Here is a 27,265-nt window from a genome sequence, read left to right as displayed (position 1 = left end):
CCTTATGTTTTCTTCTAAGACTTTTATGGTTTTACATGTTATATTTAGGTTGTTTATTCATTTTTTGTTAATTTTTGTATATGGTATGTGGTAGGCATTCAATTTCTTAGTTTGGTATGTGGAAAACCAGCTGTCCCACCTCTCTTTCTTAAAGAGAGTATTCTTTCCCTCATTGAATGGCCTTGGCATCCTTGTGGAAAAGAAATCAATTTGCTATAGATGTATGACTTTATTTATGTACTCTTAATTCTATTCTGTTGGCCTTTGTGTCTGTCTTTACGCCAGTACCACCTGTTTTGATTACTGTAGCTTTGTAGTAAGTTTTGAAAAGTAAAAAGTGTGACTCTTTCAATTTTTTCTTTTTTCAAGATTGTTTTGACTCTTTAGGCCTCTTGAAATTTCATGGGAATTTGAAGAGCACATTTTCATTTCTGTGGAAAACGCTGTTGGAATTTTCATAGAGATTGCATTGAATCTGTAGATTGTTCTGGGAGTATTGACATCTTAACACATTAAGTCTTCCTATCCATGAACATATGATGTCTTTCCATCTTTTTTTTTTTTTTTTTTTTTTTAAAGAAATCAATGTTTAGTATACAGATGATTCACCTTGGTTAAATTAATTCCTACGTATTTTTTCCTCTAGATACTATTGCAGTTTTTTTTTTTTTTTTTTTTCCTAAAGACAGAGTTTCACTCATTGTTCAGGCTGGAGTTCAGTGGTAGGATCATGGCTCACTATAGCCTTGACCTCCCAGGCTCAAGCAGTTCTCCCACCTCAGCTTCTTAAGGAGCTGGGACTACAGGCATGTGCCACTATATTTGGCTAATTATTAAAATTTTGTAGAGATAAGGTCTTACTTTCTTGCCCAGGCTGATCTTGAACTCCTGGGCTCAAGCTGTCCTCACACCTCCGCCTCCCAAAGTGCTGGAATTACAGGCGTGAGCCACCACGCCTAACCCTATTGTAAGCTTTTAAAAATTTCCTTTCCATTTTTTCTCTTCTGATTTTTATTGGTGGTATATAGAAGCAAAACTGAATTTTTGTGGTGATAATTTCACCAAAAATAGTAAATTATTAGGCATAAATTTAACAAAAGCCATGCAAGATCTCCATACTGAATACTACAGAACATTGTTAAGATTCATTTAAGGATGAATAAATGGAGAGATTTACAGTGTTTATGAATCAGAAGATTCAATTTGGTTAAGGTGTCATTTCTTCCCTAACCTATTGGTTGATTCAGTGTAATCCTCATTATAATCTCAGCAGGCTTATTTTTCATAGAAATTGGCAAACTGATTTTAGAATTTATGTGGAAATGTAAATGCTACCTTAGCTAAAAGTGTTTTGAAAAAGAAGAATAAAGTTTGAGGACTTACACAGCCTGTGTTCAAAATGTATAAAGTTATAGTAATTGAGACTATTCTGTTAGCAGGAAGAAAGGCATATATGTCAATACAGCAGATTAGTAAGAAAAGAAATGTGTGTGTGTGTATATGTATATTTATATATACACAGTCCTGTGCCTCATACCATAGAAATTAATAAACCTGAAGTAGTTTGTATACCTAAAAATAAGAGCTAAAACTATAAAATTGGTCTAAGAAAACACAGTAGAAAATTGTAATGACTTTAAGAAAATATTCCTTAAATAGGTCACAAAAAGCACAAATTATATAATTTTTAAATGGATAATTTTGACATTACTAAAATAAAGAACTTTGGTCTTCAAAAGAAATTGTTTAGAAAATGAAAAAGCCAAAGACTGGTAGAAAATATTTGTAATACATATATCCAACCAAGACTATTTATTTAGAATATATAAGTAACTTCTTACAAGGCAGTAATGAGTCAAACAGCTCAGTGAAAACAAGAGTAAAAGATTTGAACAGACGCTTCACCAAAGAAGGTATATAGATAGCAATAAACAAAAGAAAAGATCTTCACTATCTTTGTACCATTAGAGAAATGCCAATTAAAATGGTGAGACACACACTTTAGAAAGGCTAAATTAAGAAGACTGACAGTGCCTCGTCTAAGGTGAATATAGAGCAAATGGACCTCTCATTCATTTCTGTTAGGAATAGAAAATGTTACAGTTTGACAGTTCTTACAAAGCTAAACATGCATTTGCCACGTGATACAGTCATTCCACTCTCCTAGTTATTTACCCAAGAGTTAGGAAAACATGTCAATGTTTTGGCAACATCATTCACGATAGCCAAAAACTGGAAACAACCCAGATATCCATCACCTTGTAAATGTGTAAATAATTTGTGGTATATACGTACAATGAAATCCTAGTCAGCAATGAAAAGGAACACACTACTAATACATGCACCAGGATAGATTCATCTCAAAAATCTGATGTAAAGTATTTCTTTATTTTTTATTTTTAAAGTATTTCTCATGTAGGTACAACTATAGTCATAGAAAACAGATCACTGTTGCCAGAATGCTGGGGGAGGGAATTGACTGCAAATGTTAGCAGGAAACTTTTTCAGGTCCTTGAAATGTTCAATATCATGATTTTGGTCATAGATACGTAACTATATAAATTTGTCAAGATTTGTTGGTTAATTTTATTCATTATAATTATCCCTCCATAAAGCTGAACAAGAAAAAAAGCATTTTAAAAAATCAAGCTTCTTTTAAGTCATAGAAAGCTTGGATAGAATCACTGGTTTTATTCTTTTTCTGGACTTTCACAAACAAGGGTCTACATGTCTTTGGTAGGAAAAGAAGAAAGGTAATCAATAAGAAGGTAGCTATCTAGCCTCAGGTGTTGGTTGAAGATTAAAATTATGTTTAGAAAAGAAGTAATTTTGCTTAATAAAAAGTTACATTAGGTTTAATACATTTAATATTTAATATTTAGCTTCTTAGTAATGATTGTCATCATTTTAATTGGCTTTAGAAATATAAACCTGGTCGATGTGATGATATTTTGAAATGGAAGCCTCCCAGTCTGAATTCTGTGGATTTTCGTCTAAAAATAACAAGAATGGGAGGAGAAGGGTAAGTATGCACTTTTGTACTTTTTGCATGAAATAATACTGTTTGTGTAAGGCTTCACCTTTTACAGGGTATTTCATGTATACTTTACAATACTTTAAAGAAAGAAATGAAAATACTTTATTTTGCAAAATATTTTACATATACATTAATCTCATTTTCAGAGATTACTCCTTTGACCTGTGTCAGCTAACATTTTGCAGTTTCCTTTAAACTTTACTGATCTTTGTTTTAAAATCATTTTTCATTAATATAATATATTATTATATTAATAATAGCAATATAAAAGTTAATAATATTAAAAAATGAACTTTGGCTGGGCGCGGTGGCTCACGCCTCTAATCCTAGCACTTTGGGAGGCCGAGATGGGTGGGTTGCTTGAGCTCAGGAGTTTGAGAGTAGCCTGGGCAACCTGATGAAACTCCCTCTCTACCAAAAATACAAAAATTAGCTGGGCTTGGTGGCACATGCCTATGATCCCAGCTACTCGGGAGGCTGAGGTGGGAGGATTGTTTGAGCCTGGTAGGCAGAGGTTGTAGTGAGCTGAGATTGCACCCTGCTGCACTCCAGCCTGGGTGACAGAGTGAGACCTCATTCCCCCTCACCGCCCCCCCCCCCAAAAGAACTTTGTTAAATTGCAAAGTGAAAATTTTACTAAATTTTGAGATTTTACTAAAAAATAATTCTGTTATATGAATTATAGATCTAGATATAAGATGATCATTGGTATTATAATTAAGCATATCAAAATAAGTCTTTTTTACTTTGAAGGAAATTACTTCATGTTTGCATTTGCAGAGCAAATATTTTCTATACTCTTGTAGGGTAAGGGCTTAACTGTTGACTTTCATTAAGGTTTTTCATAATGTTTATTAAGTGTTAATTTTTTAATTTAATGGTTAATCTTCCTTTTATGACTTTTTTGGTTGCTATCTTAGTATACAAGATGCTTTAGCATGAATATTTTGAACATTTTTCCAAAGCCTTGTTTTTATTTCACTTTTGTTCTATAAATTTTTAAGTATCTTGTCTAAGTAAATACATTACAACAAAATAAGAAATCCTTATTCAAGGAAATCAGAAAGAGAAAGTAAATAGGATAATACTAGCAAAGAAATTACAGCTTACCAGTGTATCCTGTGAAATTTTTACTTATCAAAGGTAAAGCACAGATAGCATTTTTGCTAGCTGATGGAACAGGGGATATATGGAGTCCAGACTCCAAAAGATTAAAATATCTTAAGAAACTATGCATTATCAAAGAGAGGAAACTCTGCATTGTGGTGAATCTTAAGTGAAAAGGTGGGTTTAATAAAGCATGTGGATATTCGTTTTCAAACAGTAGGGTATTTAATATTTTATTTTAGTCTGGGTGTGGTGGCTCATGCCTGTAGTTCCAGCACTTTGGGAGGCCAAGGTGGGAGGATCACTTGAGGCCAGGAATTTGAGACCAGCCTGGGCAACAAAAGGAGACCCTGTTTGTAAGACAAACAAAAATTAGCCTGGTATGGTGGTGCATGCTTGTGGTTCCAGCTACTTGGGAGCAAGACTTTGTCTCAAAAAAAAAAAAAAGAAAAGAAAAGAAAAGAAAAAAACACACACACTATCCCTAAATGTTTGTGGCTTAATTTACGATTGGGACTTAATGGCAAAAAATTGTTACAACAATTATCTGGAACCCCCAAGAATATATTGAACTCTATATAGAGTCTGATTATAATCTGAGGATAGATAAATTTGAGACTATAGGAATAGGTGGAATACACGCACGTGAATGACTTTCAGGATAATTTCAAAAATATCTTTCTCTTATCTAAACATTGAATAAATATTGATATGTTGAACTCAAGATTAGCCCAGTGTACAGATTTTCTCAGTTGCCAGTCAAATGTGGGATTGTTCATCACTAATCGTGCAAGTTGGGTGTAGGCTTGATATGTTCTTCTGGAAGTGCCTTATAGAAGACCATCTCGCTATTAGAAAAATGGAGGCTAAGAAACTAATTCTAGTGGGGCTATACTTGTTTTATTTTGTTTTGTTTTTTTGACACAAGTGAATACAGTTCTTTGAAAAATAAGACTTCAAAGATGAAGTAAAATTTGTTAAACTGCTTCATTACTAAATCTTCTATTTTTCTTAATGCTATATTTATATTTGGTTAAAGAATATAGACTCTTGGATTGTTTCGTTGGGTTTTTAAAAAATCGCTTACTTTTGCCTTTTACAGTCATAATTCTTAGTGGCACTTAAAGGCTTCATGAGGCTAAACATAGAATACTCATTTCTCTAGTAGTAAAAAATGTTACTTTTTCTTGTAATTTCCTATTGTAATTAAACATAGCATGATGTAATTCAGTTTAGTAGTCTGTCGTCCTAGTTTTGCTTTTTTCCATAGTATGTTTTTATTTATTATTCATTTATTTATTTATTTGTTTTTTATTATACTTTAAGTTCTAGGGTACATGTGCATAACATGCAGGTTTGTTACATATGTATACATGTGCCATGTTGGTGTGCTGCACCCATCAACTCGTCATTTACATCAGGTATAACTCCCAGTGCAATCCCTCCCCCCTCCCCCCTCCCCGTGATAGGCCCCGGTGTGTGATGTTCCCCTTCCCGAGTCCAAGTGATCTCATTGTTCAGTTCCCACCTATGAGTGAGAACATGCGGTGTTTGGTTTTCTGTTCTTGCGATAGTTTGCTGAGAATGATGGTTTCCAGCTGCATCCATGTCCCTACAAAGGACACAAACTCATCCTTTTTTATGGCTGCATAGTATTCCATGGTGTATTTTCTTAATCCAGTCTGTCACTGATGGACATTTGGGTAGATTCCAAGTCTTTGCTATTGTGAATAGTGCCGCAATGAACATACGTGTGCATGTGTTTTTATAGCAGCATAATTTATAATCCTTTGGGTATATACCCAGTAATGGGATGGCTGGGTCATATGGTACATCTAGTTCTAGATCCTTGAGGAATCGCCATACTGTTTTCCATAATGGTTGAACTAGTTTACAGTCCCACCAACAGTGTAAAAGTGTTCCTATTTCTCCACATCCTCTCCAGCACCTGTTGTTTCCTGACTTTTTAATGATCGCCATTCTAACTGGTGTGAGGTGGTATGTCATTGTGGTTTTGATTTGCATTTCTCTGATGGCCAGTGATGATGAGCATTTTTTCATGTGTCTGTTGGCTGTATGAATGTCCTCTTTTGAGAAAGGTCTATTCATATCCTTTGCCCACTTTTTGATGGGGTTGTTTGTTTTTGTAAATTTGTTTGAGTTCTTTGTAGGTTCTGGATATTAGCCCTTTGTCAGATGAGTAGATTGCAAAAATTTTCTCCCATTCTGTAGGTTGCCTGTTCACTCTGATGGTAGTTTCTTTTGCTGTGCAGAAGCTCTTTAGTTTAATGAGATCCCATTTGTCAATTTTGGCGTTTGTTGCCGTTTCTTTTGCTGTTTTAGACATGAAGTCCTTGCCCATGCCTGTGTCCTGAATGGTATTACCTAGGTTTTCTTCTAGGGTTTTTATGGTATTAGGTCTAACATTTAAGTCTTAATCCATCTTGAATTAATTTTCGTATAAGGAGTAAGGAAAGGATCCAGTTTCAGCTTTCTACTTATGGCTAGCCAATTTTCCCAGCACCATTTATTAAATAGGGAATCCTTTCCCCTTTTCTTGTTTTTCTCAGGTTTGTCAAAGATCAGATGGCTGTAGATGTGTGGTATTATTTCTGAGGACTCTGTTCTGTTCCATTGGTCTATATGTCTGTTTTGGTACCAGTACCATGCTGTTTTGGTTACTGTAGCCTTGTAGTATAGTTTGAAGTCAGGTAGCGTGATGCCTCCAGCTTTGTTCTTTTGACTTAGGATTGTCTTGGAGATGCGGGCTCTTTTTTGGTTCCATATGAACTGTAAAGTAGTTTTTTCCAATTCTGTGAAGAAACTCATTGGTAGCTTGATGGGGATGGCATTGAATCTATAAATTACCTTGGGCAGTATGGCCATTTTCACGATATTGATTCTTCCTATCCATGAGCATGGAATGTTCTTCCATTTGTTTATGTCCTCTTTTATTTCACTGAGCAGTTGTTTGTAGTTCTCCTTGAAGAGGTCCTTTATATCCCTTGTAAGTTGGATTCCTAGGTATTTGATTCTCTTTGAAGCAATTGTGAATGGAAGTTCATTCATGATTTGGTTCTCTGTTTGTCTGTTACTGGTGTATAAGAATGCTTGTGATTTTTGCACATTAATTTCATATCCTGAGACTTTGCTGAAGTTGCTTATCAGCTTAAGGAGATTTTGGGCTGAGACGATGGGGTTTTCTAAATATACAATCATGTCATCTGCAAACAGGGACAATTTGACTTCTTCTTTTCCTAACTGAATACCCTTGATTTCTTTCTCTTGCCTGATTGCCCTAGCCAGAACTTCCAACACTATGTTGAATAGGAGTGGTGAGAGAGGGCATCCCTGTCTTGTGCCAGTTTTCAAAGGGAATTTTTCCAGTTTTTGCCCATTCAGTATGATATTGGCTGTGGGTTTGTCATAAATAGGTCTTGCTATTTTGAGATACGTTCCATCAATACCGAATTTATTGAGCGTTTATAGCATGAAGGGCTGTTGAATTTTGTCAAAGGCCTTTTCTGCATCTATTGAGATAATCATGTGGTTCTTGTCTTTGGTTCTGTTTATATGCTGGATTACATTTATTGATTTGCATATGTTGAACCAGCCTTGCATCCTAGGGATGAAGCCCACTTGATCATGGTGGATAAGCTTTTTGATGTGCTGCTGGATCCGGTTTGCTAGTATTTTATTGAGGATTTTTGCATCGATGTTCATCAGGGATATTGGTCTAAAATTCTCTTTTTTTGTTGTGTCTCTGCCAGGCTTTGGTATCAGGATGATGTTGGCCTCATAAAATGAGTTAGGAAGGATTCCCTCTTTTTCTATTGATTGGAATAGTTTCAGAAGGAATGGTACCAGCTCCTCCTTGTACCTCTGGTAGAATTCAGCTGTGAATCCATCTGGTCCTGGACTTTTTTTGGTTGGTAGGCTATTAATTATTGCCTCAATTTCAGAGCCTGCTATTGGTCTATTCAGAGATTCAGCTTCTTCCTGGTTTAGTCTTGGGAGAGTGTAAGTGTCCAGGAAATTATCCATTTCTTCTAGATTTTCTAGTTTATTTGCATAGAGGTGTTTATAGTATTCTCTGATGGTAGTTTGTATTTCTGTACGTTTTAAATATATTTTGTTCTTTTAAAATTTTACCTATTTATATGTCTTCTTCCTAAAAAATGGAATTACTTTTGAGTCTAGCGCATCTTTAAAACTCATCCAAATGTTACTCTAAGGTGATTTTCAGATAGGAATGTGCAACTTACATCAGTGTATGTACATTATTTGTGTAATGGTAGTCAGTTTTCAAAAATAGAATATTTAATATGAATTATAACATGGTAACTATTACATAAAACATATTTAGTTAGCCAGAGTAATATGCTTTTTCTAAATGTAAAGAATGCTGTGCATTATAGTAGTCTTCACTGAATGAATGAGTTTATATCTAATGCTTAGCATTAACTCAGTATTTTAGAGAATATTGTAAGAAATATGCCTATAATAGTTTGAAAGGGGAGTAGCTATGTTTCTGAATCATTAAGCATGCACTAGTGAAGTGGGACTAAGGTATTAAAACACCATGAGAGAAACTCATTTCTTTGATTGTACTTCCAAATATTTCCACAAAGCCTAAAATGGAATAGAATATCTTGAAGGTATAATATAAATAGTAGTCTTTGAAAATGACTGCAGTAATTTTCTAAGAAATGAAGACTTAGGCATTCTAGGTATGTTATTGAGTTTGACTTTAATGAGGTGCTAATAGTATAGATTTCTGTTAGATTAAAATTTAATACAAATAGAAAAATCTGTTCTATGTGTTGAGTGCCCTGTTGATGGCAATTAAAATCTGTACTTTGCTCTTTTCATTTCCTATTATCATTTCTGAATATTTGAGATATATTAACATTGATTTATCATGGCCAAATATAACATTTGTATATCTTAGCAATTTATATTGTGTTGAGTTTTATAGACAATATAGATTTTCATCTGAGAGCTATTCGTTGTTTTAAAAATATGATGGCTTTATATTAACTAACTTGTGACCTAAAACCATGGTCATTGTCAAAAGCTAGAATTACAGAAGTAGTCTGTACTCTGGAAATTGCAAACTCTTGAATACAGTGTCAGGGATATATAGTGATTGGTATAAACTTATTATTTATATAGAATAGTATTTTAGAGTACAGATTTTAAAGCTGGACTGCCTTCGTTATCTCCTTACTGTCTGTGTGATTGAGCACATTACTTTTTTCTGTGTGTCAAGTTCTTCATCAATAAAATAAGAGTTGGTCTCATAAGACTTTGTAAGGATTAAATAAGCTAGTGTATGTAAAATGTTTAGAACAGAACCCGGTACTTGGTAAATGTTGAAATGTTTGCCATTATTTTTATTGTTTTAATCAAAACAAATTTAAAAGTGCGTCTTCCCTTCTTGCTGCTTCTGCAATACTGTTACTTACTGCACTAAGTCCAACTTTCCGTGTGAATCATTTCCTATTTGATTCCAATCTCTGTTAATTTTCCCTTTTAAAATGCATATATCTTTAGCTTATTTGTGTAATTTATCATAACTGTTAAAACACCTGGAGAGCAAGAGCACAGCAAAGTCAGTAACTTTTCATTATAGACGTTTTTGTAATAAGTCTCTTAAAATAACCTTGATAGTATATATACTGGTATAAATAGTATATAGTGGTTAAGAACATAGGTTACTGGCCAAGTTTGCCCAGAACTAAATCCAATTTCCACTACTTATTTGTTGTGTGATCTTGTTACTTAACCTACCTCATCTGTAAAATGTCCACAGGAATAATGTTTATTTTGTAGATTTGTTGTGCTGAAGATTTATTTACACTCAATATTTAATTGCAGGGGTAAACAAAGTAAATATAAGTCTGCCTTTATAGAATTTACAAGCTAATGGGCTAAAATGAAAAAATGATACTGCTTTATGAGGTTCTGTGAGGATTAAATAAATGATGCATGTAAATTCAGCATAAAACTCAATAAATAAATGTTTCCTTTAAAAAATGGTTATAGTTATTAACTGAACCTCAGCAGAATGAATGGTTAAGTCATGAATTAAAAACATACTCTGTATTATCAAGTGGAAAAAAAGTGCCCTGAATGAAGAAGCCTCACTTTGCTGTGAAAATGTAAAGATTTTTTGTCCTTCTAATAAAAAATATACATTCTAAAACAAGAATGAAATGTAATTTTTTTTTTTTTTTTTTTTTTTTTGTGACAGAACCTCACTTTGTCTCCCAGGCTGGAGTGCAGTGGCGCGATCTCAGCTCACTGCAAGCTCTGCCTCCTGGCTTCACGCCATTCTCCTGCCTCAGCCTCCTGAGTACCTGGGACTACAGGCGCCACCACGCCTGGCTAATTTTTTTGTATTTCTAGTAGAAACAGGGTGTCACCGTGTTAGCCAGGATGGTATCGATCTCCTGACCTCATGATCCACCCATGTAGGCCTCCCAAAGTGCTGGGATTACAGGTGTGGGATTTGAGCCACCGTGCCTGGCCCAAAATGTAATTTTTTACCTATTACATTGGAAATATTAACATTGTCCCTTTTGGTTAGAATGTGAGCAAATAGATACCCTCCTAAACTGTTTGGTAGGAACAGAAGTTGGTACAACTCTTTCAGTGGGCAATAAGGTAGTATATATCCTGAGAAAATATGCTCCAATTTTGTGAAAGGAGATACCTTGTTTGTCTTCTACATAGTTGTATTCTTAGTACATAGCGTGGTGACTTGTTTATAGTAGGCACTCCAGAAATATTTAGTGATGGAATGTATATACAAACAAATAAGAATATGTAAAAGTTTGTGTATAATAATTTTATTGAAGCATCATTATAATAGTGAGAAACTGGAAATATTCAATGTCTTTTTCACTGTAAAAGTCTTTTATAAAATATAGTTGTATACATGTGTCTTCCTGTATGTGTTTCCAGGAAAGTTGTTAATAGTATTCTAAAAATTTCTAATAGTTATCTTTTAGAAATTGTCCTAGTCTGTTGAGATACAAGATTTCCTAGAGCTTTGAGGTTGAACTCAGACCTAGCATCTACATTTGTTGTTTGATTTTGCATTCACACGTAGTTGGGTGATGTTAATAGACATACCAGTGTGGATTTAGTTAAAAACAGAAACACAGCAAATATTTTAACAGAATGAATTTAGTTTGAAGAATTGTCTGTTACAAAAGAACTGAAGAGATGAAAAAATCTTGCAGAGGAAGCAAGCACTGCAGGAAGCATATACCATGCAGAGAACTGGGGTAACAAAGAAATGAGGGTAGATTATTAAAATTTAGAAGATTGGAGGAGGCCTTATAGGGTTCATAAGAAGCCAGTTGCTGCCCAGCTGTCATTCTTGCCACAAGATCTTGGAGGAAGGATTCAGAGGCTCCAGACAATTGATATACTGGGTTATAAGGCCCAAGTGGCAGAGCAACTTACACTACAGCCTGAACTTATTGCAGAGTCATCTGTTGTTCTGATTTCAACTTAAAAATGGTAGTCTAACAGGTTCCTTGGTCAATGAGTTGGAGTACTGCCTCAAAATCCAGTGATTGTTAACCTTTGTAATGTCCTTTTTAGTATCCACTGATAGTGTAAGTATAGTAACTTGTCTCTGACACCTTGGAGAAGCTATCCTGATAGGCTTCCAACCATTGGACCCCTAGAAATCTTACTTAGGCAATAGGCTTTCAAATTTTGTGGGTTTTATGTCTTCTGTCTTACATGTGTCTTAGTAAGATGTCTAAAGAACTTTATACTTCCTCCTTATCACTCTCAATAAGTACAAAATCATCAGCATTGTTGATCAGTGATTTGCTCTGTGTAGTGTCAGAGTGACCACTGTCTCTGAAAAAAATTAAAAAGACAGACAATAACAAGTGATAGTGAGAAATTGGAATCCTTACACATGGATGTTGAGATTGTAAGTTGGTGCAGCCACTGTGACAAACAGTTACATAGTTCCTCAAAATGTTTAAGATAGACTTACCATATGACTCAGCAATTCCACTCTCAAGTATATACCGAAGAGAAATGAAAACATATACCCACATGAAACTTGCATGTGAATCTTATCAGCATTATTCATAATAGCCAAAGGGTGGAAACAGCCCAAATATTTTTCAACTGACACATGGATAAATATGCAAGCAAAATAACTCTTCCACCAGGCACAGTGCCTTACTCCTGTAGTCCCAGCACTTTGAGATGTCTGAGGTGGGCATATTGCTTGAGTACAGGAGTTCGAGACCAGCCTCGGCAACCTGGTGAAACCTGTCTCTAAGAAGAAAAAAAAAAAAAAAAAAAAAAGCTGGCCATGATGGCACATGCTACTCAGAGGCTAAGGTGGGAGGAACACCTGAGCCTGGGGAGGTTGGGGCTACAGTGAGCCGTGGTAGTGCCACTGCATTCCAGCCTGAGTGACAGAGTGAGACCCTTTCTTAAAAAAAAAAAAGGAAAAAGAAAATACCTTTCATTTAGATGACTGTAGTGGATCCTCTTAAGCAAAGAGACTCTGGATATTATGCCAACTGGATTTCAATTCCAGCTCTGCCACTCTTTACTCAAGTTATCTCTGTGTTGCTTGTGTTTCTGTAACTTCATTATGTGGATAATAGTGTCTACCTCGTGTGGGACTTGAATGACATAATACTTGTAAGTCCTTTAAACTACTGCATGTTACATAATAAGTACTAAATATATATTTACTATTTTTTAAAAAGACCACTGTCTCTGTAGATTATACTGTGGCAGAGAGCAGAAAAGCAGTATGCTATGGCTGCAAGATATACTATTGGTCATGCTAGGCAAGGGCAGATGTCTTCCAATAGCACCACAGATTGGTACAGAGAAAAAAGTATTTGTCACCTTGTTGTATATAAGATTTTAGAGGCTATGCTGATTTGTTTCGTTAAAGACTGCACATCTGAAATGGCAGCTGCACTTGGTTTAACAACATGATTAAATTTATGATAATCAAAAATTATTCTAAATCTTTGATGGTGGTACTAATTTTTGCATTTCCCTTGGAGATATATTATTGCTTTTGGTTTATTTTCCTGGTAGGGAGGGCTGGTTGAAGGGGCTTTTATTTGGCCTTTCCTAGCGTAATGACCCTTATTCCAAGGGGCAGACAGCCAGTGTGGAAATTCAGTTTCCAAGTATTTCTCTTCCAGTTATACATCTAGTAACTGGAAAATTACCGCAGGTTGTATTTGTGGACATACCGTCCCACTTAGATTTAAACTTGAGCCAGTAATCCATTTATTACCAGATTAACTTACGGACTGCAGTGGCATTTTGGGTCCCTGGCAATTCGTGTCTGTTTAAAGTTAAGTGTCTGGTAATCCCCTAGTGGTCCGGGTGTCCTTTCTTTTGGATTAGAATTTTTGGATTAGAATTTTTCTTTTGAAAGAGAGAACACCCGGACCACTAGGGGATTACCAGACACTTACTTTAAACAGACACCACCGCTAGGGGATTACCCCTAGGGGATTACCAGAACAATCGCTTTAGCAAGTGTTGCTCATCCTTTGAAAAACAGTTGGAAGATTTACAGCAAGGGTCAGCACATTTTTTCCATGAAAGGCCAGATAGTAAATATTTTAGGGTTTGTTGCCTGTATATCTCAACTACTCAACTCTACCATTGTGGTGCTAAATCAAACCTAGACAATATGTGAATGAGTGAGCATGACTGTGTCACAGTGAAACTTTATTTACAAAAACAGGTGTGAGGCCAGATGTGGCCTATAGACTATAGTTTGCCAACTGTGGATTTACAGTACTGTGCATGGTTATAGTAGTATTGCAGTGCCTTCTTTAAGGGGATCTGGCTTCCCACTTGTATTGGGAGGCTTAGGTATTTTTGTTGTTGTTTGTTTGTTTTGAGACGGAGTCTTAACTCTGTTGCCCAGGCTGGAGTGCAGTGGTGCGATCTCGGCTCACTGTAACCTCCACCTCCCGGGTTCAAGCAATTCTCCTGCTTCAGCCTCTGGAGTAGCTGGGATTACAGGTGCCTGCCACCATGCTGGGCTAATTTTTTGTAATTTAATAGAGATAGGGTTTCACCATGTTGGCCAGGCTGGTCTCAAACTCCTGACCTCAAGTGATCCACCTGCCTCGGCTTCCCAAAGTGCTGGGATTACAGGTGTGAGCCACCACGCCTGGCCAGAAGGTTACAGTTTGTTAACCAGCTAGGGTCTGCACATTTAAAATTGAGAAATGCTAGCTTCCTAGCAAGCACAATGGAATATGTAGAATTGACTACATGGTTCTCCTTTACTTCCTATCGGAAAAGTCTTTTTACTCTGCTGGCTTGTGTGTGTGTGTGTGTGTTTTGCTTAAATTCATTAAAAAAAAAAAAAATAGAATGAGCTGGGTTTGGAAGCTGAGGCAGGAGGATTGCTTGAGCCCTGGGAGTTAGAGTCCAGCCTGTGCAATACAGCAAGATCTCGGCGGGGCAGGGGGAGGGGCGGGAATTCGTTTTCTCATGCTTGTTTGAATTAGTGTTATTCTTTTTGAGAAGGAAATTGTGGTGGTAAAATATTTTTCTGAATGTTGAAAAACTGTTCTTATATAAGGAAGGATTAAGTATAGGGGGAAAAGTCTTATTACTTTGCTGAGCAGTGTTTTTCTGTTTTCTACCCTCTACCTCTTTCTCAAAATGAAATGCTTAATTCTTTTATTTATATTTTATTTAAAAATTATTTTAAAGAAAGTAGAGATAAAACACTAATGTGATCAATGTTATTCCAGAGTATGCTTAATGACTAAGCTATTTGGCGTATAGCTTACTGTATTTTTTAATGTATAACGTAGCTATTTTTATTATTTAGCAAATGACCCATAATAACTGCTTTCTTATTTGAAAATATTCTCATCACCCAAACATATTTTAAGACAAGTGTTTCGTTGGCTTTCGGTCTTTGAATGGTTAGTACTCTTAACATTCTTGATTATGTTTTACTTCCAGTGTGCCTAGGAGAGGCAAGGAGGAGCGGTGACTGAACTCTTCTCAGTTCCTTTGCCTGGTTATCTCTTGGGTATTAGTAACTCTTGTTTCCTCTGGTATTTCATCCTTCCTGCATTCAGCAGAAAATCTTTCCCAGGCCTCTTACCAAAAACCAACATCATAATCAAAGTGCCTAGAAGTAACTAGTAGAAGAAAAGGAGTATGTGGCTTTAAAACACCTACTTATGATCTCACTGGAGTCAAATTCCTTATTTTTACTTCTTAATTTACTAAATAGAAATGTATATCACCTTTGTGTTATAATTTGGTTCTTTGGAATTTAATTTTCACATTTGTTTTAACATTATTCTTTACATTAGAACCTTTTGCTTATGTAATTTTTCTCAATGTATGTTTTCCTTAATTGCAATTTTTCTAAGTTACCTTTTGTTTATGTTATAAAAAGCTTGTTACCTGGTGGATATTATATAGATTAAATATTAGTTAAATTCCTACTTTGAATCACATTGAAGGTGGTGGGGGGAAAACGAAGTAACTTAAGAACATAGGATTTGAGTGCAGATCCTCATGAGAGATGAGATGGAAAGAACTACAAACAAATCTTGGACTCCTTTTTTATTAGGTTTGTTTTTTGCTGTAATTATGGTTGTGAAACTCCAAACTACTCTAGAAGTGTTATAGGATTGAGCAAATGGGTACTGATGTTGGGAGTCCGGGTTCTCAGTGAGGAGGGAGAAAGATACAAATATGAAATGGAGGAAGGCAGTGAAGAACTCTGTGAGATGGATTAGAATTTAAAAAATATTTGAATATATATGTTCACATGTATGTGCATGTATGTGAATATATATACATGATTGTGTTCGTGTATGTAACATGTGATATGCATAAACTTATTTCCTAGCTCTGTCCACTGACAGGACCTATAAGCAGAGGCACCCTGGTAATAATGAGCATATCCTGCACAAAGATTTTGGTGTCTAACACCATTTCTCACCAAAAAGAACCAGAGATCTTCAGAGAAATGGCTTATTCTAGAGCTTATTCTAGAGCTAGGGAAGATGCAGGATAGGCGTAGAATACCTTCTTATGCCAGAAAGTAAGAAAGTACATCCCCAGCCCAACAAAAACAATGTATGTCAAAAGGATACAGGAGCCAACTTGAAGGTGTTCCCACTGGCCAGACCTGGGATATAATGTGGACACCAGAGGGACAGTAATGAATTATAAACTTTGCTAAAAATAGGAATCTATGAGTCCATACTGCCATGCTGGTAATAAATGAGAAGAGGTGGTTTAGCTTTTAGCAGAATGCTGATTGGTAAATGTTCTTAGAGTCCTGGATTTGGAAAATTATTTTGCCACCACCATAGTAAAGATCAGTTCAAGCAAAAATAATCAATGAATGCTAAGTCTGGGAGGGAAATTTTTATAAGAAGCAAGATACTTTCATTATTGTAAATGTCTTTCTGTGGATTGCTTATAACTTGCAAGGACAAAATAATAGATTAGAGAGTTGAGAAAGTGGATAACCCCTTACTAGCTTATCAGAGTTCACATCAGCAGTGAGGATAAAATGAACATTGTGCACTAGGTCAATACTATACCTAGTATTCTGACTATGGGTGTCTAACTCTAATCTAATAATGAGGAAGCATTAAACAAATCCCAAATGTGGAACATTATATGTTTTTTAAAGGGTCTTTGTATTATTCAAATATGTCAGGTTCATCAAACAAAATCTGAGGAATTTATACTTAAAATATACATAATTTCAGATGATCAGAAACTACCTGGAGTAATAGACACCTTTCTACAAAAGTATAGTAGCTCTGAGAGACTTGCCTTGTGTACTTGACTATCCCCTTCCTGGTTGAGCATTAGTTCATTTATTACTTTCTGTGTACTGGGCACTGGAGTGTATTCAGTGATTATTTTCTAAATTGAATTTCTGAATTACAATGATCACAGCAGTTATAAAATTAATTTTGGTAATTTCTTATCAAACAGGCTCTTAATTATTAAAGAACAATTCACAAACACTTTTGCCAAACGTTAATCAATTAAGGGCTTTTTGTTTTTCTCTCCCTTATGAGGAGAGAGCATCAACCTTTTAAAATGAAGCAATATAGAGACAAAGGCTATCAAATAAGTAAAAACAATCTGAGATAACGGAATTGAAGTATAGTAAGAAAAAATAAATATGAAATCATTTAAAAATAGTTTTGAAATCTTTTAAATCACTTAAATAACCATGTGTCTGATGTATGGTATACTGAAACTTAAGATAATGCTTATGTGACAGATGAAGATTGCCTAAGACTATCACTTAAACATGTAACAATAGGAGTAAAAGTTGCTTTTTGGAATATGAGGTTGGAAAATTTCAAAGAGTTTAGGATTAACTTTCAAAAAATTTAGCTACATGGTTGATCTGTCAAAATGTAAAGATTGTTGAAATCTTATAGTGTGACTTCAAAATATGTCTTTGTCTTTTCAACCAAAATGTATTTTGTTATGTTTTGTTATTTGTTCCTGCTTACATTGAATTTAATCAGAAAATTTAGCCTGAAAATCTTTTGAAAACATTTGGTAATCTTCTCTATAACATCATATGTTAACTTTTCTGGATTTTCTTAGACATAACAACAGTGAAATTATTTCTGTTATTTAAGGAATACAACATTTTCTCTTTGATTATGAAGTTAAATATTAAAGTTTATATTAGTAAATTCCTTTACTCTCTTTACTTGTTCTACCCCATATAAGAGATACTTGAAGCCTTACATTATAATTGTTTGCTTTGCATATTTAATGCCTTTGTATTTAGATACTAGGTTTGATTTCTCCAGATATACAATTGATATTTCTGCCCCCCAAATCATGCTTTTTGTTATTAAATCATGTACTACTTCTTTCTTTTTATTGCCTTTAATCCTAAATTTCTCCTAGCTTGGTACTAATATTGCCTGTTCTGCTTGCATTTTCTTGAATTTGTTGTGGATCTTTTCTCCCATTCATGTGTCTCCAGCCTTTTTGTTTCACGGTGGTGGGTCACTGCCAAAACTATCATGCTGAGATCCTCTGGTTTTAGGACATAGCAAATACATGATCATATATCCTCAGGGACCAGTAACTGATACACGTTTATAGTGCAACTGTACATGTTTGATGACTAGTCCTTTTGTGAAATTAGTTGGTAATGTAGCAGTGTGGCATAGTGGATGTTAGTTGTTAAAACTGAAAAGTGGCTCATTAAAGACAATTTGTTTTTTAATGATAAAATTTTGTAATTTTTTTAGTGTTTTAGTCTGAGGATACAAGAGTCATAAAAAGCTGATAACCTTCACTCTCTCAACCTGTCTATCCAGCGCTTTCCTTGACCTTCACTCTGGACAGTTTCCCCCACATTGCTAGCACCTAGCTCCAAGTGAACAGAGTAAACCCCAATGCCATGTTTTTTGAGTTTTCCTGATTTGATGCTATCTTACTGAAACCTGTAGGTTATCTATTAAGAATGTAATTATAAAGCATAATTTGTATGTAGTCAATATAGTCATTATTTTCAAGCATCAAACTCAATACTTCATTGGAAAAATTCTTTTACTTTAAGTGTGTACTTGAAAATATAGTTGGTTTTATTTAACTCAGTCTATAGCCTCTTATTTTTAACACGAGAATTTAGTCCATTCAACATTTGTATGCTAAAATATGTCGCTTTATTCCTTCTACTTTGTTTATTAATTTTACCTCTTTTTTGTTTGCTTGAAGTGGAGTCTCACTCTGTCACCCAGGCTGGAGTGCAGTGGCATGATCTTGGCTCACTGCAACCTCTGCCTCCCTGGTTCAAGTGATTCTCCTGCCTCAGTCTCCTGAGTAGCTGGGATTACAGGCGCGCACTGCCATGCCTGGCTAATTTTTGTATTTTTAGTAGAGATGGGGTTTCACCATGTTGGCCAGGCTGGTCTTGAACTCCTGATCTCATGATCAGCCTCCCAAAGTGCTGCGATTACAGACATGAGCCACCAAACCCAGCCTAATTTTACCTCTTTAACTTTCCTTTTTAAAAAATTGTTTCTGTGTGATAATTGGAATTAATTGCATTTTCCTCTTTGTTAACCTGAACTCTATATAAACTTTTCATTATATTATCGGTTACCTTTCCTTTTCTTATATTCATAATCAGATATATTTCTCTGTTATTACTTGAAAATAAGGTACCAACTCTCCCCCACCAAGATATTCTTTTTTTTTTTTTTTGAGATGGAGTCTTGCTGTGTTGGCCAGGCTGGAGTGCAGTGGCGTGATTTCAGCTCACCGCACCCTCCGCCTCCCAGGTTCAAGCAGTTTTCTGCCTCAGCCTCCCAAGTAGCTGGGATTACAGGCACCTGCCACCATGCCTGGCTAATTTTTGAATTTTTAGTAGAGATGAAATTTCACCATCTTGTTCAGGCTGGTCTTGAACTCCTGACCTCATGATGCACCTGCCTTGGCCTCCCGAAGTGCTGGAGTTACAGGCATGAGCCACCATGCCCAGCCTCAAGGTGTTCTTTTCATCCTCCCCTGATCATGTGAAAATTTTAGAATACTTTCTAATACTTTACATTTCTTCTTACTTTAGAAGTCTTTGGCGTGCTTTTAGTCTCACCACCCATTCCCCCTAGCTTTTATTGGAAAATTTTACTGGAACATTTTCCCCAACCCAATCCCTACAGGTATTACTGAAAAAACTTGGTAATTTTGCTTCTAGGCTGTTTTGTTGTTGTAGTAGTTTGTTTGTTTTATGAATTTCTCTTACAGCCATGAATGTCACTTATATTTCAAGAATTTTTTTGTTTGGCTCTTGTACAGTTTCTGCTCAGTCTCCCATTATCCAATTTAAATTTAATGGCATTTATATACTGCAAGATTTGTCGCCTACCACTTTTTCCTTTTATTCATTTTCTCTTTCTTGTTCACATTTATTTGTTCTTTGGAGTAATTTTCTCAGATGGGAATATATAGATTTTTAATCTGAATTTTTTGCCTAACTGCTAACTTTTTTTTCCAGACAGGTAAATCATGTCTTACCTAGATATAGAATTATTGGGTGCAGTTCTTTTCTCCTTCTGATTGCCTTTTGGCTCCTTTATGGGGTACTACCGAGACCAGCTTGGTCGTGGAAACCCTAACCCAGCGGCACTAGAGGAATTAAAGACACACACACACACAGAAATATAGAGTATGGAGTGGGGAAATCAGGGGTCTCATAGCCTTCAGAGCTGAGAGCCTCCAACAGAGATTTACCCATATATTTATTGACAGCAAGCCAGTAATAAGCATTGTTTTTATAGATTATAGATTAACTAAAAGTATTCCTTATGGGAAACAAAGGGATGGGCCAAAATAAAGAGATGGGTCTGGCTAGTTATCTGTAGCAGGAACATGTCCTTAAGGCACAGATCACTCATGCTATTGTTTGTGGTTTAAGAACGCCTTTAAGCTGTTTTCCTTCCTGGGTGGGCCAGGTGTTCCTTGCCCTCATTCCGGTAAACCCACAACCATCAGTGTGGGCGTCATGACCATCAGGAGCATGTCACAATGCTGCAGAGATTTTGTTTATGGCCAGTTTTGGGGCCAGTTTATGGCCAGATTTGGGTGCCTGTTCCCAACAGGTTACTTTATTCCCATTTTTACTTTTTGACTCACTGGGGCTCGAGTCTGGTTTTTGGAGTGCTCTAAGTGGTGACAGTCTACACAAGAAGGAAAAATGTGTGTTCTTTATCTTCATGGATCATAACTGGAGAATTGTTCCCTACATCCTCTACTCTGTAAAGTCTTTCATGTTAGGCCTCAAATATGTTCAACCCATAGGAAGGTCAGGCACATGACCTGGGGCAATGTTGGCCTGTTCTCTAGGGTTTTTAGATTTCAGTGGCCTGTACTCTTCTCAGGATTTGCTAATTTTCCAATCTTTGTCTTGAGGCTCTTCTCAATCATTTCCCCTACTAGGAAGCCCTCAAATTTCATACCTCACTTTACTCAGTAGACGCTTGGATTCACAGGCTGATAATTCAGGGTTGGGTATGAGGAGAAGTCAGACATGTTTAGATTTATCATCTTCCTAGGATCCTTAATAGTTTATTTTTAATTTCCAAGTAGTCTTTGTCTTCTTTTTTGACCTTATTATTTCTTTTCTTGTTTTATCATTATGACAAGAATGTTCTGAACAATTCCCTCCTAGGGAGAAGAGGGGCAGAATAAAGATTTTCTTTATTTATGTTCTATTTTAACTTCTATTTGTAATCATCCTTAAATTTGTCAAAGGCCTTTTTAACCGGTACTTTCTAAATATCTGAATCTAGAGTGAAACCCTCTCCCTAGTAAGATAAGAAGCTCAGACTATTCAGCTACTTCTCTGCTTCTGCTGCTCTTTGTCAGTATAATCTATGATTTTAGATACAAATCATGTATATTGTGTTTTTTCTTTCAAAAAGTTTTCTTGCATTTATATTTTAATTATATGATTCTGTTTTTCACAATTATTTAAACTCATTACTATTTAAATGGTTCCATTTTGGGCAGATTAATATTTAACACTTATTTAAACTTAAACTTTTCTCTATTTTAATTGGAATTGGTATTAACAGTCATTTCATATCTGGCTTTATTCCTTTTTCAGAACTTTTCTATCAGTTCAAGTAGTTCTATATAATTTTTTTTTTTTTTTTGAAACGGGGGTCTCACTCTGTTGTCCAGGCTAGAGTGCAGTGGTGCGAACACAGCTCACTGCAGCCTCAACCTCCCAGGCTCCAGCAATCCTCCTGCCTTGGGCTCCTAAGTAGCTGGGACTACAGGCGCATGCCACCACACATAGCTAATTTTTAAATTTTTGTAGAGATAGGGTCTCACTGTGTTGCCTAGGCTGGTCTCAAACTCCTAGGCTCAAGCAGTCCTCCTGCCTCAACCTCCCAGAGTGCTAGGTGTGAGCCACTGTGCCTGGCCTTAGATTATGTTTGTAAGAAGTTATGTTTATTATTTCTTCACAACCATTATTTCTTCTTATTACTTCCTAACCAGGAATGTTTCTATTATAGTCTCATTTGCAAAAATACATAATTACCTTAATTTTAGGGGGAAATAAAAGATAACATTACAATAGCTTTCACTGATTTGTTTTTTTAAAGTACTTTGAAATATTAATTCTATTTATATTTATTTTTATAAGAAGCTTTTTCTCCAGAGAGTATATAAAGACATTTTTTGCTTTTAGAATCTTGATAATATCTGTAGGATCATCAGAAAATTTTAGATTATGAAATCTTTTTTTTATTTTTTAAAATTTTTGTGGATACATAGTAGGTGTAGGTATTTATGAAGTACATGAGGTGTTTTGATACAGGCATGCAATGAAATAAGCACATCATGGAGAATGGGGTCTCCATCCCCTCAAAGCATTCCTTTGGTTTACAGATAATCCAGTTACATTCTTTAAGTTATTTTACAATGTACAATTAAGTTTAGATGGTGAAATCTTGAAATGTGGAGAATTTCCACTTCTAAAAACATATTTCTCTTCCTAAGTTTGTATTGTATATATATTCAAAAAGATAGAATATTTTTCATGACATTACTTTAGTCTACTACAAGAACAATTGTGTATAATAAAAATATTACTAAGCCTTGGTAAAATGAAGCAGTTATATTGTAGTCTGGTGGCTTATATTTGATATAATTGTAGATGGAATTTTTTAAATTAGCAATTTGTTATAGTTTGCTCTATTAAGATTTAGCCTAAAGTGTTTATGAAATTCCTATATTTTTATTGCTAGACATTCTAAGTTCAAATAATTGTTTATATCCTCAGGATAAAGAAGGGAACATTTGAGCTTTTTAGCCACTGTACATTTCTTAATTAAAACCAGTGAGGAATAAATTAAATAGCTCTGATTATTAAAATAATAGCAAAATAATTAGTAATGGAATGATATTTCTTTAACTTGCACAGTCTGTTTTGAACCAAGTCATTTAATTTGGTTTAAAGAGTTAATTATGATGAGAGGATATTTAATATCCTCTAGCATATGACAGCTTCAAAATATAAATATGGTAATTTATTATAAAATGAAGAAAGCTGGGGCACATCATTGTTAATGCAGTCCTTTTATCTCTGGAAAATGGAACTCATATTAAGCTTTGACTCTCAAGGGAGAGAATATGGGGGGAGGGTATGGAAGAGGTTTACTTTATTCTTTGTGTACATCAGAAAACTATCTTAGCAAACTAGACTTCCAAGTTTTGAATGATGGGATTATAGGAACAATTATGACAAAAGTTTTTTGCAGAGCTACATATAGTGGTGGAGCTAGTGGTTGATTTTAATTTTATTATATTGGCACCTATTATATATGAACTTTGTTTAAAAAAATTAACCTTAATTGTAGGAAATGCTTTTTAGTGTATAATAACAATTTAAGCTGTAGATTTTTTTAATGCCCATATAACATACCAGCATTGCCTAATATAAACACTACAGACTTAACAGTTGTATTTATATTAAATTGTTACCATGTATTCTTTTAATAGAAGTATCTTTCAACGGGAAGGTTTCAGTATTTACAGCTCAAAGATGCTTTATGTTCATATTGATAAACAGAAGCCACTGCAGGATTCAGAAACATGTTTTCAGTCATCAAATGAAGTCCAGGTTATGTGTCCTTTTGAACAGTAACACTGTATTTTCATTTAATTGTTTGAAGTTGATACTCTAAATGACTATAGTTAATATGTTAGTATCAAGAATATTTTTACTGATCACTATGCAGCTACATGAGTTATTTAAATATTCATCAAATTTACTTCTTTTTGGTAGTGTTCTAATATTTATAAGTCGAGCTGGAATATGTAGTATTTAGATTTAAAAACTGCATGGGCATTTAAGTGGGTTCATTGTAGAAGGCATAGACCATACCACATGGTCTCAAGGGAGTTTAGAATAAATTAACTGTAAATTACGTGAATTCATCACTAAGGAACAAAGATGTTTATTCATCTTTTTCAGAATCTATTTTATGAAAAAGAAAAGAATGGACTGGCTTACTTGTCTTCAATTTACTTTTAAACTTTCATTGTTCTAAGTAGCAGTGCTAGTTATAACTGATTCATCACTATTCAGTAAGCATTTATTGAAAACCATCTATGTGCAAACCACATTGTTAGGTGCTGCAAATAAAACGATGGATAAGCCCTATCCTGGAGGAGTCAAAACCTGACTAGGATGGCAGATATAAATAACTATCATTGTGCCAAATGCTCTACTATTAGAGTGAGTAAGGCTAGTGAAGGAGCTTAGACAATTTTGTGTCTTCCACATAAAAAACAGAAAAAAATGTAAGGTGAACTATGAAAACATTTTCCTTGTTAGTAATAGGACAAAGAAGGTTCCAGAGAAGATGGTTCACTTGAGTAAAACTTTATAAGTATGTAGGAATGACGTTCAAGACAGAAAGCATAACCTGAAAGAAGGCGTGGAACTCGGGAATATTTGTCTAATAACTAGAGTTTATGGAAGTAAATAAATCAGGCCAGGACCACACTGTGATAGATCAAGAAAGCCAGAGTAAGGAATTAGGACTTACCCTGGAGAGTTAGTGAACAGTAGTAAATGGAATTGATGTTATCTGTATTTTAGAAGGAACTGGCTAGGAGATAGATAGAGGTTGTCAACATATTCCAACCAGTTTCATAAGCCAGAAACCTGTGGACCATCTTTGCCTCCCTCACCTGACTATCCAATGAGGTACTGTCAGTTTTGCTTCCTAGATATTGCTTAAATCTATTGACTTGCCTCTGTTCCGTAGACATGATTGTTATTCAAAGTAGCATTATATTGCCTGGACTAATGTGGTAGCCTCTAACTGGTCTTACCATATTACCCTTGCTCTCAGTACATTGTTTGACATTACTAGAACACTGCTATCTCCCACCCCAAGCCCCTTCTTTTTTGTTAATATCTAGTATTTGCCTGGTGTAGTGGGTTGAATTGTGCCTCTCAGAAAGGTATGTTGAAATCCTAACCCCTGGTATCTGTGAATGTGACCCTATTTGGAAACAGGTTTGTTGCAGGTGTAATTAAGATGAAAGTTAAGACGAGCTCATACTGGAGTAGTATGGGCCTTTAATCCAATGACGTATGTCCTTGTAAAGAAGGAAGACACAAAGAGATATTATACATGAGGGGAGAATGTCTTGTGACTATGGAGGCAGAGACTGAAGTGCTATAGCTGCACGTCAAGGAACACGAAGAATTGCTAGTGAACCACTAGTAATTAGGAAGAGGCAAGAAAGGATTCTTCCCTACAGGTTTTGGAGGGAACATGGTCCTGTCCGTAACTTGATTATCAGACATCTAGCCTCCAGAACTGTGACATAATAAATTTTTGTTGTTTTAAGCCATCCACTTTGTTGTGGTTTGCTATGGAAGTTTTGGTAAACTAATACTCTTGGTATACATTGTTTTATTTTTTAGCTTTCGGTATTTCTCTCCTTATATTTAGATCTCTTGTGAACAGCTTTTATCTGGATTTATTTTTTATTGTTGTGGCTCACTGACAATCTTTATTTCGTAAATGGAGCATTTCATCCATTTACACTTTATTAATCATAAGTAATGAATTTTTGCAATCTTATTTTGTGTTATTTGTCCTGCCTTTTCTATACTTTTTCCTCTTTCTTGCCTTTTATTTTTATTTTTTCCTTATTGGTTTTTTTCCCCTGCTCAATTTAAAGTCCTATTTTGAAATTTTGGGGTTTTTTTGGTGGTTACCCTAGAAATTTTAGCATGCATATCTAACTCTTTAAATCTAAAGTTAATGTTTGTACTTTTCCAAGAAAGTAATTCTGATCACTCCTTTCCAAGTTACATTTCTATCTCTTTTATTATAGCCCACAATACCTTATTATTTTTGTTACATACAGTCAATATTTGGTTGCTTTTCCTACATATTTACAACTTCTTTTGCTGTGCCTGCCTTCTATTACTTCAGACTTTCTGCCAGTAGTTACATTCGTTAATGTTTCTTTTGGCTCTGTTGGTAGCAAGTTCAGTTGTTTTAGTGACAGTCTTTATTCTATCCTATTTATTGGATATTGAATTCTAAGTAAACAGTTATTTTTTCTTCAGCATATAGACAGTTTTATTCCAGTGTCTTCTGACTTTCCTTGTTGCTGTCAACAAATCAGCTGTTCGTATAGTTGTCTTCTTACCCCAAAAGAAAGGTAACCTTCCCTTTCTTTGTTCTTGTTTTGAAGATTCAATCTTTGTATTTGAGGTACTGTAGATTTACTCTAATGAGCCTAGGTATGGATTTTTTTTTTCCCCCAGCTGGAACTAATTAGGCTTGTGGAAAATGCATTACATTTTTTTCATCAGTTCTGAGCTTTTCCTGCTGTTATTTCTTCAAATATTACTTTGCCCCATTTTTTTTTTTCTTCTTTGCTTCTGGAATTTCACTTGATTAATTGGTTAAACAAATAAATATTTTCAGTATTTGCAGTTACTATTATAGGAGCTTGTGATATATTAATGCAAAATCAGATCCCTGATTCATGGAACTTATGTTTTATTTAGGAGAGACAGACAATACTCATAACAAATAAGTAAATTAGATAATATGTTGAAAGCTAAATCAGTATTTGCAAAAAAATTAAGTATAATAAGGGATTGGGTGTTCCAGTTTGAAGGGGAGGAGTGACAAATTAAAATGTTTTAAGTCCCATTTTAAGTCCCATAAAGTAAGATTTGAGCAAATAGTTGAAGGAAGTGAGGGAGTTAGCAAAGCAGATAGTAGATATAGGGGAGAAGCACCAGATGGAAGAAACAGCTGGAGCAAAAGATCCTGTACAGACCTTGGAGCCTGTGTGGCAAAAGATGACTAAGTGAAGGAGGGAGAGAGAAGTAGAAGAGATTAGGCCTTGTATTATCTTATCTTATGGCTACTGTTAGGGCTTCACCTTATACTTTGAGGGAAGTAGGAGGCATTGCTGGGTTTCAGGATGATAACTGACATAATTTGACTTTTTTTTTGTTCTTTAATTTCCCTTTGAGAATCCCTCTTGGATAGGGAAGGGCCA

General features: G+C 35.2%; 1 protein-coding gene across 3 annotated transcripts in view; it reads left to right on the top strand.

Annotated features, from left to right (window-relative positions):
• Window positions 1–27,265, top strand: part of RNGTT (RNA guanylyltransferase and 5'-phosphatase) — a 332,045-nt gene that overhangs the window by 183,918 nt on the left and 120,862 nt on the right. For all 3 annotated transcript variants that reach the window (XM_050789534.1, XM_050789536.1, XM_050789535.1), the window contains one exon: window positions 2,922–3,022. In XM_050789534.1, the coding sequence (XP_050645491.1) occupies window positions 2,922–3,022 (101 nt within the window). The remainder of the gene's footprint in view (window positions 1–2,921; window positions 3,023–27,265) is intronic.

Source organism: Macaca thibetana, chromosome 4 (assembly GCF_024542745.1).
Source record: "Macaca thibetana thibetana isolate TM-01 chromosome 4, ASM2454274v1, whole genome shotgun sequence".
NCBI lineage: Eukaryota > Metazoa > Chordata > Mammalia > Primates > Cercopithecidae > Macaca > Macaca thibetana.
Note: the sequence above shows the minus strand (reverse complement) of the source record. Positions and strands in the feature narration are given on the sequence as shown.